Consider the following 13,908-nt stretch of genomic DNA (forward strand, 5'->3'; position numbering starts at 1 on the left):
CCTCTGGCCAGGCCGCCAGGGCCGCGGCAAGTCCCAGCTCTGGTGGGAAGCGACGGGGCGTCCCCGGAGCAGCTGGTCCCGCCCCACAAAAGGCCCCTGTGCGCCCGGCCGGTAATTGGCGCTCATCAATCACGGGCCATAATAGCTGATGAGGCGGGCGGGGGCGGCGCCCTCCCAGGGGCCCCCCGGGCTACTCCAGTGGGAACTGGCGGCTGCTCCTAGGCCGGGCGCGGGGCGGGCCGCTCCGGTGGGAACTGAAGCGGAATTTGAGGAAGATGGATGAGCCCAGAGCGGCGGCGGGCGGGCGGGCGGGAGGCAGGCAGGCTGAGAGGCTGGGAGGGCAGCGCCACCCCTCCCCCTCGCTCCGCACCCCTCCCCCGCCTCTCAGCCTGCCTGCCTCCCGCCCGCCCGCCCGCCCCCTCGGCAGACAGCGCCAGGCGAGCAGGCAGACGGCAGCGCAGCCCGGCGGAGGGGCTCCCAGGGACCCTGCGCTGCTGCAAGGAGGCCCCGCTGCTCCGCCACCCCCCGCGCCCGCCGCAGGGCAGAGCCCCGGACTTCCGGCTGAGGCTGGAGGCCAGCGACGCCCCGCCCCGCGCCCGCCACCGGCGCCCAGCCTGGCGCCCAGCGGGGCTCCGGCCGGCCCTAGCGGCCAGTAGCGGCGGCTCCCGGGGGCCCCGCGGCGGCGGCGGCGACGGCGGCTTCTGCGGCCATGCAGCGACCGACGGGGCAAGGCGCTGCCTTCTCCATTGACTCGCTCATCGGGCATTCGCCGCCGGCGCCGCGCTCCGGCCCCTTGCTCTACACCGGCTACCCCATGTTCATGCCCTACCGGCCGCTGGTGCTCCCCCACGGGCCGCTGCAGACCGCCGCCGCCGGGCTCCCCCCGCTGGCGCCACTCGCCTCCTTCGCCGGCCGCCTCACCAACTCCTTCTGCGCCAGCCTCGGCCAAGCCGTCCCGTCCATGGTGGCGCTCACCACGGCTCTGCCCAGCTTCGGCGAGGCCCCCGACGGCTTCTACCCCGCGCAAGAACTGCCCGCCGCCGGCCGAGGGAGCACCGAGCCGCCCTGCCGCCGCCGGAGCGCCGCCGCCGCCGAAAGCCTGGATGCCGAGGAGCTGCCCGCAGGTCGGGACAAGGGGCCCGCCGAGCCGCCCCTCCACTTCCCCGAGCCCTTCCCTCACCTGGCAGGTAGGCAGCTCAGGCAGCCAACTGGGGGGCAACGGGCGGGCGGGCCACAAGTGGGGGGGCGGCGGGCTGGGTCTCTCCCCCCCCCCCCTGCGCGCCTCAGCCCAGCGGCGTCCTGGCTCCAGCGGGGAGGAAGGGGGGTGGCCAGGCCAGGGGCCCGGAGGAGAAAGCGGCTGCAGCTGCCCGCCGGGACTGCGAGCCGGAGAAACTTTCCTCCGCCGGGCAAAGTTTCCTCCCTTCCTGTCCGGGCTCGGAGAGGCGGCGTGGGAGGAAGGGTTTCGCCTGGAAGGCCTTTCCCCGGCTTGAGTTTCCCTCCACCGGGCAGCCTTCGCCGACCCAGCCCTTCCGCAGGGGCGCGGGAAGGAAGAAGGTCCGGGGTCCAGCCTCTCCCGGAGGGGGACGCGGGCGAGGAAGAGCCTTCCCCCGAAGCAGAGGGCCCGAGGAGTGGGCGTGCAGCGGGGGCGGGGGTGGGGGGGGGGTGGAGGCGCCTCTGTCCAGGGTGCTGCTCCGAGAGCGCAGAGCCGGCGGGGCTGGGGCTGGGGACGCCGGGCGGCAGGAGGCCCGGAGGGAAGCGGTGCGCAACGGGGAGGGGGGCAGGAAGCTCCCCGCTTGGAGCGGAGCCCGCCAGGGGCCTGGGAGGACCAAGAGGCGGTAGGCTGGTGAGTGCGAGGCGGCAGCTCCCGCGGGCATTTCTGGATCCTCCGTGCCCCGTGCCCGAAGTCGGGCCTCGGGACTTGGACTAAACCGCCCTGTCTGTGCCATTCCAGAGAGATTTCTGGGGGAACTCTGCATGCAGGTGGAAGGCCCCCCCCCGCCCCCGCTACCGGGCAACAGGTCAGGCCTCCTCCTCTTCCTCCTCATCCACTTCTTCCTCCCCCTCCCCCTCCTCCTCTTCCTTCTCGTTCTCCTCCTCCTCTTCCTCCTCCACTTCCTCCTTTTCTCCTCCTTCTCCTCCTGCTCCTCTTCCTCCTGCTGCTCCTCTTCCTCCTCGTTCTCCTCCTCCTCCTTCCCCTTCTTCTCCTTCTCCTCCTTCCCCCTCCTCCTCTTCCTCCTCCTCCTTCTCTTCCTCCTCCTTCTTCCCTCCTTCTCCTTTCTTCCTCCTCTTCCTCTGCCTCCTCCTCCTCTTCCCCCTCCTCCTCCTTTTCTCCTCCTCCTCCTCTTCCTCCTCCCCTCCTTCTCCTCCTCCTTCCCCCTTCTTCCTCCTCTTCCTCCTCATCCACTTCTTCCTCCCCCTCCCCCTCCTCCTCTTCCTTCTCGTTCTCCTCCTCCTCCTCCTCTTCCTCCTCCACTTCCTCCTTTTCTCCTCCTTCTCCTCCTGCTCCTCTTCCTCCTGCTGCTCCTCTTCCTCCTGCTGCTCCTCTTCCTCCTCCTCATTCTCCTCCTCCTCCTTCCCCTCCTTCTCCTCCTTCCCCCTCCTCCTCTTCCTCCTCCTCCTTCTCTTCCTCCTCCTCCTTCCCCTCCTTCTCCTCCTCCTTCTCCTTTCTTCCTCCTCTTCCTCTGCCTCCTCCTCCTCTTCCCCCTCCTCCTCCTTTTCTCCTCCTCCTCCTCTTCCTCCTCCCGTCCTTCTCCTCCTCCTTCCCCCTTCTTCCTCCTCTTCCTCTTCCGTCTCCTCCTCTTCCCCCTCCTTCTTTTCTCCTCCTCCTTCTCTTCCTCCTCCTCCTCCTCCCCCCTTCTTCTTCCTCTTCCTCTGCCTCCTCCTCTTCCCCCTCCTCCTCCTTTTCTCCTCGTCCTGCGTGGGCTGGCCTGGGCCAGGCGCCGGGCTGAGGGGAGCGGAGCAGAGCTGGCAGAGCCGCAGGGGGGCACCAGGACCGCTGGCCCTTCCCCTAGGGAGGTGCCGGCTGCAGCCGAGTCCGGCTTTCCCAGACATTCCTGCTGAACTCCAGCTCCGCTCACCAGCTTTTTGCGCTGCTCTCGCGGGTTTATTGTGGGGACGCGAATCCACTCTCAGGGTCCTTCTTATTCGTTAGTCCATTCTGATCCCCCCACCCCCCAGAGGCCCGGGGGGCAGGCAGGGTGGGCTTGAGCACCCAGAAGCGGGAAGGCGGCGTGTGGCTCGGGGAGGCCGGCCTGCCCCTTCTGGCGTGCTCCTGTCCCTTTAGCCTGTCCTTTGGAGGGGAGGAGGCGCGGCTGTGCCCGCTGCCCTCCGGGGGGCTGCCCAAGGGCTGGCGCTGGGGCGAGGGGGCGAGGAGTGCCCCCCCAGAAGGCCGCCCGCTGCATGACAAGACCCCCAGCCGGAGGGCTGTGAGCCGCCTTGTGCCTGCCCCGCCGCCCGGGGCCCCTGAGGCCGGATGCGCTGCAGGAGAAGACGCACCCCCCGCGAGCCAGCGAGAGAGGCCGGGACTTCGGTGACTGGGGGGGGGGGGGGCTGTTGCCCTGCTGCCGCTGCCTCCTCCCTTGGCTGGCTGGCGGGGGGTGGTGCTGCCAGGGGCGGACTGGTTGGCATCAGGCGCGGCGGGGGGGCACTCGAGGGCTGCAGCGCAGAGGAAGGGGGCGCCTCTCCCCCCCGCAGGAGCTCCACCCTCCGGGACTCGGACTGGCCGGGCGAGCTGGGCTGGGGGAGAGCTGCGGCTGCTGTCTGGCCTGGCCTGGCCTGGCTGCGCGGAGAGGAGCCGGCAAGAGGGAAGGAGCAGCCAGGGCGCCCTGGGGCCGGGGAGCCTAGGCGCGCTGGGGTCCCGCTGGGGCTGGCTCCTCCGATCGCGGGCGGGGGGGGGATGCCGCCCCCTCCAGGTCAAGGGTGGGATCTGACCCGGCACCTGGCTGCTCCTCCTCCTCCCGCAGCAGAGCAGAGCTCCTTTGGGCTGAGCCGCAGAGGCTGGGGGCCCGGGGAAGGCTGCTGCCCACCCCCGCCCACTCTGGCGCCCAGCAGGCCTCCTCTGCTACCCCTTGCGCAGGGCCCGAGGCCGCTCCGCTGGGGGGCAAGTCCCGTTCCTTCCCACAGGGGCCCTCCCAGTCAGGCCCTGCAGAGCTGCTTGGCGCAGGCCGGCGGGCGACACAGGCGCGCTCCAGATTCAGCAAAGGGGGGCCAAGTTCTGGGAGGGGGGGAGAGGGACTGGAGGAGAGAAGGCCAAATCTTGAAGCCATGTTGGGAGGGAAGGAGGGAGGGAGGGAGGGGAGCCTCCCGCTTTTTCGGGGGTGGTGGTGGTGGTGGCTTGAAATATATGCAACAACATATGTCATGCCTGACCTTCTTTTACAGATCGCACAACATAAAACCGTCATTTATACCTTAGCTAGTGTGCTGGTATATCCATGGAATTTAAAAGTACAAATGTCTTTATTTTTCTGTAAGGAGAACAGCCCGTCCCCCCCCGTCCCCCCCCCCTGCTGCGCTCGCCCTTGCCCCCAAGCCCCCCATCTTTCCCTTGGGACAGCTCAGAGCGGGAGGGAGGGGCGCAAGCTGCCCTAAACGAACGAGTATTCTATTTTGGACATCATCGTAGGTTGGACTACTGGAAATTAAGTTAAATTTTAGAAGACTGAAAACTCCGAACTAGTTAAACACCTAATAACATATTAACTGTTACCAAGATTATTTCCATCAAAGCAAACCACAAAACCACTTGAGACTGAGGTGCAGCTCCCGGTGTTATAACGCAGCGCGGTCCCTTCTTGCAGGGAAATGGCCCCGCTCCACCATTCGAGCGCAGCAGCACCACTTATTCCACTCGTTGCAAAAGGGACCAAAATCACCGGAGCTTCTTTCGCTCTTTCCCGAAATGTCCCACTTTCTCCACTGAGCTCTCGGACTTTACCGGGCGGGCACTACATGCTGTGAAAAGCCTCGCTGTAAGCAGGGGGAGGGCAGAGACCTTCCCAAGCAGCGCTGCCTTGCCTGCTGGCCCCCCTGTTACACCAGGGCCTCCTCCCGCAGCTTCCTGGGCAGCCCCCCCCCCCCTCTCTCTCGCTCGCTCTCAGCCTCAGCGGCTCTGGCTGCCTCCTCACAGGGCTGTTGTGCAGCTAGGACGGGCGAGCCGATCAAGCGGGCGGGCGGGGATGAACTAACTCGGCGGCAGCGACCTGGGGGTGGCCAGGCCAGGCCGGGCCTCTGGGGCGAAAGCGAAGTCCCAGGCGAAAGAAGCACCCGGGTGTGGCGGGGTCCCCTCTCCAGCAAGAGCGCCTTGGAGCGCCAGGCTGGCTGGGGCTGTGCTCTGGTCTGGGGCCGGTCTGCCCACCCCTCGGGGCGGCTAGAGGCTGCCAGGCAGCAGGCAACGGGGTGGGGGTGGGGGGGCTGGCGTGGGGGCTCCGAAGGCCGCGGCAAGCCAAAGAGCCGGCGCCGCCACAGGCAGGCAGAAGAGGGCAGCAGCAGGACGCGGCCGGGGGAGATGGGGGGGGGGCGGGCTCCTCCCTGGCGCCCCCCAGTGGCTGGGGAAGGCCTGGCCTTGAGCCTGGAGGGGAGCTCAAGGGAAGGCGAGGCGAGGGCCGGGGAGGGACGCAGCGGCGGACTGAGAGCCCGCTGCACCAGAGAGCCCCAGAAGAGGTGGACGGACCTCCAGGGTCATTGGGCGGGCGGCGGGGCTCAGATGTGGGGCAGCTGCGTGGGCTCGCTTGGGCTGAGACTGCGGCGGGGGGGGGGTGCGCCGGAGCCCCCCACTGCTGGCTGCCCCCTGCGCCAGGCTGGGCTGGAGGGGAGGCCGCTGGAGGGGAGGCCGCTGGGGGGCACAGTCGCCGGGCCGGGCTGGCAGGGGAGCTCGGATGAGGCCAAAGGGTGCTGGCCGCTGGCCTCCTGCTTTGGGAAGGGTGGGCGGCCTTGGGGCTGGGCCGGCCCTCTGAGCAGCCGCGCTGACTCTCTCTCTCTCTCTCTCTGGGGCAGAGGGGAAGGCCTACAGCTCGGACGAGGAGAAGGCGGGCGAGGCGGCGGGCGGCAGCGAGCGCGAGGAGGACGACGAGAGCTCGGCGGAGAGCGACGAGGAGCCGGGCCTGGACGGGGCGGGCGGGGGTGGGGCTGGAGCGCTCGGGCCCAAGAGCAAGGGCAAGCGGGGGGGCGAGGCGGGCGGCGGCGGCGGAGGGGGTCCGGCGGGAGGCGCCTCCTCCTCCTCCTCCTCGTCGTCGGGGCCGGGCAAGAGCCGTCGGCGGCGCACGGCCTTCACGAGCGAGCAGCTGCTGGAGCTGGAGAAGGAGTTCCACTGCAAGAAGTACCTGTCGCTGACGGAGCGCTCGCAGATCGCGCACGCGCTCAAGCTCAGCGAGGTGCAGGTCAAGATCTGGTTCCAGAACCGGCGCGCCAAGTGGAAGCGCATCAAGGCCGGCAACGTCAGCGGGCGCGCCGGAGAGCCAGTCCGCAACCCCAAGATCGTCGTGCCCATCCCCGTCCACGTCAACCGCTTCGCCGTCCGCAGCCAGCACCAGCAGCTGGAGCAGGGCCAGCGCCCCTGAGCGGGAGGAGCGGCCGGCAGCCCCCCCCCCACGCCATGTACAGAAGACCCCCCCCCCCCGCCCCGCCCCGCGGTGTCTCCTCTGTGCCGTGCTGCAGCCTGGTGGTGAAAGTCAATAAAAGTTATTTTCTATGGACTCTGGGCGCCCCTTGGAGTGCTTCTTCCTCCCCCCCCTTCGCCCGAGGGCAAGGGCCCGCCCAAGGTTATCCTGGCAGAAGTGGGATTCGCACCCAGGTCCTCGGCTGGCACTGAGCCCCCTCCCCACCGGGCAGCCTTCTTCCCGCCAGAGGCCCGGGGGTACCCTGGGGCCGGCGGGGTGTGGGGGAGGAAAGATAGGGGCTCTGGCTCACAGTGAGACCCTGACTGGACCCCCTGGCCCTGGCGCACAAGAAAGCAACTCCGCCGGTGCCTCCTCCCCCTCCGCAAAGGCCCAGAGCTCCCCTGCCCCACCCCTTGTACCTCGGCTGGAGGGGGACTGAGGCAGGGCTTCCCTTTCCAAGGAGGGGAGCTCCAATGCTGTGGCCCAGGCTGCCTTGCTCTGACCCTCCCTGGTCAAGTCCCCCCCCACACACACACTGCCTGCCCACCACCCAGGACACAGGCCTCAGCGTCCCCAAGAAACACACTCATGCCGTAGCCCCCTGTGCCCCCCTCCGCTCAGCGATGGTAAAGGTCTCTGCCCATGCCTGTGTGGCAGCCCACCTCTGGAAGTCCACCCTGCGTGTTCCCAAGCCAAACCCTTTGAGAAGGAAGCTGTCCGCAGCCACCACGAAGCAGCAGGAATCGGTGGGCATAGAGGTCACCGTGCCAGGGCCCCGATCCCATACAGCTGCGCACTGGAACACTGCCGCCACTGTGCGCACAGCCAGGCATCCAGGAGCCCTCAAAGTCCTCCTCCTCCTCAGTATGTCCGTCCAGTGGGTCAGCTCCGGCTAGCCTCCCCCCCCCCGTTCCCTGGCCAGAACTGCCTCCTCCCCGGGCCATCAATGCCTCTGTGTGGGGGGGGGGGGACCCCCTTGGGTCAGAGGAGGAGGAGGGGGAGGCCAGCAAGATCCCTTTCCAGGCCATGTTCCGAGGGGGGGGGGAGCCATGAGCTTGCCACAGGCTGAAAGTGGTTCCAGCTTGTTTTTACTCACCTGAGCTGTATTTGGTGAGAAAAACATTCCCAGGACAAAAAGGGGGGTGGGGAGCGGGACCCCCAGCACAGGCAAAGCCTGGAAAGCCAGTGGACCGGGGGGGGGGGGGGCGGGCAGAGCTGCTGCTGCGCATTTCTCAGTTCCCCACCCCCCACAGCCGGGCAGGGAGGCAGGCAGAAGGAGATGGCCACACGTCCTGGGTGCTCCCTCCCCTCCCCTCCCCTGATGGGCTGCCTGGAGCCACCTCTGCCTCCTCCCTGGGGGGGCCTCTCCTCCTGGTCACCCACTGCGCACCCCTTGCCCCCCATGCAAGAAGGAGAGTGCACAGCCAGCAGGGCACTTGCGGGGAGCAACGGGGGGGGGGCATGACTTTATTGGGCAGCTGCTCCATTGCTGCAGGTCCATCGCAGGTCCGCCCTCTCCCTCTGCCTCTCTCTCTCTTTCACACACAGAAAAGACACCTTATTTACAGAACGTCATATAAATATTTCCAATGTACATTTTATACACAAGGGACTGAGACGGGCGGGCGGGCGGAGGGGCTGGGCACTGAAAGCCCAGCAGTCAGGGCAGGAGTGTTTGCAGCCCCACCTTCCCTTTGTCCTGGAGCAGGGAGCTCCCAGGAGCCCTTCCCAGAAGCCCAGGTCACCTGGGCAGGAGCCCCGTGGCCTGGCCCGTGCTCAGTGGGCCGCAGAGCAGGAGTCTAAGGGCAGCGTGCCCGAGGAGGCGTTGTTGTTGATGTTTCGGCGGGGCAGACTGGGCGTCAGGGAGGCCATGGCAGAGTCGCTGGGGCATCCATGCTGGAGCAAGATGTCCACGCATTCCTGGCTGCCGGCACGACGGGCGTAGGCGAGCGGGGTCAGTCCGCGGGCATCTCGGCTCTTCACATCCACTCCGTACTGCAGGGGCAAAGGAGACAAGACAAGCCAGTCACCCAGGGGTCAGCAAGCTGTGTGGCAACCCCCCCACCCGCAGCCTTCCCTAGGGGCTCACAGGCTGGGCGAGCCAGCTGTCCCGGGCACGGCCCTGGCTCCCAGGTCAGGCTGTGGCTTTACCCAGATGAGCAGCTGCGTGAAGACCACGTTGGCCATGGCGCTGGAGAGGTGCAGAGCGGTGCGGCCGTCCCCATCCCCATAGGTCTCGTTCACCTCCTCCTTGGAGCCGTGGGCCAGCAGAGTCACCACTGCCCGGAGGTCGTCTTCCACCACAGCCCGCAGCAGCTGCTGGCCCAAGGGGACGTCGGAGTGCGGCAAGGAGGCCAGGAAGAGCTTCTGCTCGTACTTGGCCCGGATCCAGCGCTCCTTCTCCTCCCTGCAGAAGGACAAGGATGTGGAGCAGACAGAGGTGGGGGGGGGCACACCAGCCACCCACTCCCTCCCTCCCCCCCCCCCGACTGCCATCGATCCGGAGACCCCATGGCCGGCGGAGGAGGAGGGGGGCAGGCGGCATTATCGCCCCAGCTGTCTCTCTGCCCACACAAAGGCGCTGGCGCTGAGGGGCCCCGGATCGATGCTGCACCCCACCCCCGCTATCTGCTCCCCATTCTATCCATCTGTATCTTCCTGAGCACACGCCACGCTGGCTACAGAGCATGCTCACTGGCTCCCTGCCCCCTGACCTGCTCTTATCCACTGATAAGGCAGGAGAAAAGGCTCTTGTCTGGGTGTCGGAGGAGTGAGTGACAGACAGACAGAGGGACTCCGATAGGCACAAACAAGGCAGGCCCCCCTGGGGCCCACGCAGCCAGGCAGCTTGCTTAACCCCTTCTCTGCCATCCAGGACACCTGAGCACCAGGCCCCCATGGCTGGAGGCCTCTGACTGCTGTGATGCACCATTCGGTTCCTGCCTGTGGGCTGGTTGGGCCAAGGAGGACGGATGGATGGGGGGGGGGGGCAGAGCGCAGGGTGTGTTTGGGCCTCCTCAGGCCCTGGGTGCAGCCTGCAACTTCACCCAGTGGGTGGGAAGACATTTGCAGAAGTCGGCTGGGGGGGGGGTGTTTGGGCAGTTCTGACTCTCAGCTATCCATTGGGGGGGAGGGGAGAGACTCCCTGCCCAGCTTGGGATCCTTCTGCAGCCAATGCTGGGTCAGGAGAACCTTGCTGGGCACCTCGGGGAGAAGCAACAGCCTTGCCTTTCGTGGGCACCTGCCAGTCAGAAGAGCAAAGGCCTGCCTGCCCCACCCGAAGCCAATCCTCCCTCTGAGCCGCGGAGTCTTGTGAGCAAAAATTCTGCTTAGTTGTGAGCTCCTGCAGAAATCAGCTTGCTCTGGGGCCACCCTTCCTATGCTAAGACCAAAGTGTGTGAGCCAGAAGCTAAAAAACTGAGCTAGCTCACCCTCACTACTCAGCTTAGAGGGAACCCTGCTCCAAGCATAGCCAAAAACCTCTGGGGGGGTGGGGGGGGGACTGACGACATGCAGAGAGACAACTCGGCCCTGTGGTGAAATGAGGCAGGCGCAGAGGGCCCCAGACTTCTGAGGGGCAACCAAACGGATCAAAGACGTTCTCTGTTTTTATATAGTTTCTAAAGGCAGAGGTCTCTGTATGGTGTCCGTGGGCACCATACAGAGACTGTAACAGTTTGCCGAGGCCCTCGGAGTGGGCCAGAGGGGCCCAGGCATGTGCTCAGACTGCCCCCTCCCCCTCTGGTCCAAGCAAGGAGACAGCCAGCTGCTCAGCCACAGAGATCTGGGCTTCGGTCCAGGTGGAGGAGGGGCAGCTTCAGAGAACTTCTGGGGGCGGGGTGGGCGAACAGCAGTGTCCTCTGTCTCCTGCCTTCCAGCCGGGACTTTTGGGTCAGGCTTCTTGGAGAAGTGATTTCTGCGGTCAGCTACTGACAGAGTGACAAGGCAGCAGGGCCAGTGATGTCTCCAAGGGACCCGCCTTCAAATCCTCGCTCAGTGGGTGCCCTCAAGACTAAAGGCACAGGGCTGGTGGAAACCTCCCGCTGGGACTTCATCCCCTGCCTGGGAGCCCACTGCACGGGGAGAGGGGCTCTGGCCTCTCCCATCACACCACAGTCCGACAGGCAGGGGACTCCGTGGCTCACTGTGGATGCTGCCAGGGAGAGAGGCAAGATGCCCCCCAGCCCACCTCAGGACGAGGCCCCCGGGGTTCCTGTTGTGTCTCCTCAGACTCCAGGCAGCTTCCACATTCTGCAGGCAGCCCTGACTCTTCTGCTCTGGGGGTCTCGAGGAGGGAGCCCCGGAACTGCCCCTGCTCTTGGCCTCTTTGGTCCCACACTGCTTCTCAGCTGGGCCTTGAAACTGAGCCCCCTCCCTCTCGCTCAAGCTGGCTGGAAGGGGGCTCTCCCCAGCCCCATGCCTCTCAGCTGCCCTGCAGTGGGGGTTAAACCACAGGCCACCTGAGCTGGACGTGAGCATCTAGATTGGCAAAGGGGGGGAGAGAGAATTCTCTCACCGCCCCCCCCCCCCCCATTTATGGATGCATGCCCATTGCAATCTGGCCCGTCTTCCACCATCACACTCACTCCTGCCTCTCTCCCGCTGATGGCCAGACCACTCCCTTCAGGAAGATGGCAAGGCCCGAGACTCCAGAGAGTGGGCACGGGGCACCTTTCGAGGAAGAAGCCTGGCTAAGGTGGGGATGCTGGTTGGGGGCACCTCTTGGGCACATGCCCCCCTCCCCCCCAGCTGAAAGCAGACCTCCTCACCTCTGCCTTCCTGTAGGTGGCCAATGGCCTTGCCCAGGTGACAGACCTGAGGAGGGGGAGGAAAGAAGGGCACAACCCCCCTGGACCCTTCCAGCCCCTCCATTCTCCAGTCCCCGCTCTCTCCACCCCACTCTGCAGGCGCCTCCCCCTCAACGCAGTGGAACAGTGAAGAGCGGGCTTCAGGGGCTCTTTCAAGGCGCCCCCCCTACCGGTCACGTGACTGGCAGGAAAAGTCGCTCCGAGGTCGGCAGTTCGTAAGCTAGTTTTCCAGTGCCCTCAGCAAGTTGAGCACTATCCCAGCACTGAGCTTGCTGAGTGCACCAGAAAGCCAGCGTAGGAACCGCCGGCCTCGGAGCGACTTTTCCCACCAGTGACGTGGTCAGTGAGGGGAGGGGGGGCACCTTGAAAGAGCCCCTGAAACCCCCTCTTCACTGTTCCACCACGTTGGTGAGTTGGGAGGGAGATGGAGGGGAGCAGGGCCACCAGAGCAGTGCAGGGACCGGGGCTAGAGGGGGGCCACCAAAGCCCTCCAGCCGAAATTTTTTTCCCCTGCCCCCCCCCCCTCTTCTGGAATTTTCTGGCTATAAGAAGAAGAAGAAGATATTGGATTTATATCCCGCCCTCCACTCCGAAGAGTCTCAGAGCAGCTCACAATCTCCTTTCCCTTCCTCCCCCACAACAGACACCCTGTGAGGTAGAGGAAGATATTGGATTTATATCCCGCCCTCCACTCCAAAGAGTCTCAGAGAGGCTCACAATCTCCTTTACCTTCCCCCCCCCACCCACAACAGACACCCTGTGAGGTAGATGAAGATATTGGATTTATATCCCGCCCTCCACTCCAAAGAGTCTCAGAGCGGCTCACAATCTCCTTTCCCTTCCTCCCCCACAACAGACACCCTGTGAGGTAGATGAAGATATTGGATTTATATCCTGCCCTCCACTCCGAAGAGTCTCAGAGCGGCTCACAATCTCCTTTCCATTCCTCCCCCACAACAGACACCCTGTGAGGTAGATGAAGATATTGGATTTATATCCTGCCCTCCACTCCGGAGAGTCTCAGAGCAGCTCACAATCTCCTTTCCCTTCCTCCCCCACAACAGACACCCTGTGAGGTAGATGAAGATATTGGATTTATATCCCACCCTCCACTCCAAAGAGTCTCAGAGTGGCTCACAATCTCCTTTACCTTCCCCCCCCCCAACAACAGACACCCTGTGAGGTAGATGAAGATATTGGATTTATATCCCACCCTCCACTCCGAAGAGTCTCAGAGCGGCTCACAATCTCCTTTCCCTTCCTCCCCCACAACAGACACCCTGTGAGGTAGATGAAGATATTGGATTTATATCCCACCCTCCACTCCGAAGAGTCTCAGAGCAGCTCACAATCTCCTCTACCTTCCTCCCCCACAACAGACACCCTGTGAGGTAGATGAAGATATTGGATTTATATCCCACCCTCCACTCCAAAGAGTCTCAGAGTGGCTCACAATCTCCTTTACCTTCCCCCCCCCCAACAACAGACACCCTGTGAGGTAGATGAAGATATTGGATTTATATCCCGCCCTTCACTCCAAAGAGTCTCAGAGCGGCTCGCAATCTCCTTTCCCTTCCTCCCCCACAACAGACACCCTGTGAGGTAGATGAAGATATTGGATTTATATCCCGCCCTCCACTCCAAAGAGTCTCAGAGCGGCTCACAATCTCCTTTCCCTTCCTCCCCCACAACAGACACCCTGTGAGGTAGATGAAGATATTGGATTTATATCCCGCCCTCCACTCCAAAGAGTCTCAGAGCGGCTCGCAATCTCCTTTCCCTTCTCCCCCACAACAGACACCCTGTGAGGTAGATGAAGATATTGGATTTATATCCCGCCCTTTACGCCGAAGACTCTCAGAGCAGCTCACAATCTCCTTTACCTTCCTCCCCCACAACAGACACCATGTGAGGTAGATGAAGATATTGGATTTATATCCTGCCCTCCACTCCGAAGAGTCTCAGTGCGGCTCACAATCTCCTTTACCTTCCTCCCCCACAACAGACACCCTGTGAGGTAGATGAAGATATTGGATTTATATCCCGCCCTCCACTCCGAAGAGTCTCAGAGCGGCTCACAATCTCCTTTACCTTCCTCCCTCACAACAGACACCCTGTGAGGTAGATGAAGATATTGGATTTATATCCCCCCCTCCACTCCGAAGAGTCTCAGAGCAGCTCACAATCTCCTTTACCTTCCTCCCCCATAACAGACACCCTGTGAGGTGGGTGGGGCTGGAGAGGGCTCTCACAGCAGCTGCCCTTTCAAGGACAACCTCTGCCAGGGCTATGGCTGACCCAAGGCCATGCTAGCAGGTGCAAGTGGAGGAGTGGGGAATCAAACCCAGTTCTCCCAGATAAGAGTCCGCTCACTTAACCACTATGGCTGACCCAAGGCCATTCCAGCAGGTGCAAGTGGAGGAGTGGGGAATCAAACCCGGTTCTCCCAGATAAGAGTCCGCCAACTTAACCACTACACCAAGCTGGCTCTCTATTAGAGCTAT

General features: G+C 64.3%; 2 protein-coding genes across 4 annotated transcripts in view; one reads left to right on the forward strand and one right to left on the reverse strand.

Annotated features, from left to right (window-relative positions):
- Positions 1-709: 709 nt before the first annotated feature.
- GBX1 (gastrulation brain homeobox 1) lies at positions 710-6,560 on the forward strand. The gene is made up of 2 exons (XM_060247988.1): positions 710-1,187; positions 5,995-6,560. The coding sequence occupies exons 1-2, from the start codon at positions 710-712 to the stop codon at positions 6,555-6,557; spliced, it is 1,041 nt and encodes a 346-aa protein (XP_060103971.1). The 3' UTR covers positions 6,558-6,560.
- A 1,597-nt stretch (positions 6,561-8,157) lies between these two features.
- Positions 8,158-13,908, reverse strand: part of LOC132578050 (arf-GAP with GTPase, ANK repeat and PH domain-containing protein 3-like) — a 403,463-nt gene continuing 397,712 nt past the window's right edge. For all 3 annotated transcript variants that reach the window (XM_060247877.1, XM_060247876.1, XM_060247879.1), the window contains 2 exons: positions 8,748-9,003; positions 8,158-8,591 (listed from right to left, as the gene is read on the reverse strand). In XM_060247877.1, the coding sequence (XP_060103860.1) occupies positions 8,373-8,591; positions 8,748-9,003 (475 nt within the window). In that variant the 3' untranslated portion in view covers positions 8,158-8,372. The remainder of the gene's footprint in view (positions 8,592-8,747; positions 9,004-13,908) is intronic.

The sequence above is a fragment of the Heteronotia binoei genome, chromosome 10 (genome assembly GCF_032191835.1).
Source record: "Heteronotia binoei isolate CCM8104 ecotype False Entrance Well chromosome 10, APGP_CSIRO_Hbin_v1, whole genome shotgun sequence".
Lineage (NCBI taxonomy): Eukaryota > Metazoa > Chordata > Lepidosauria > Squamata > Gekkonidae > Heteronotia > Heteronotia binoei.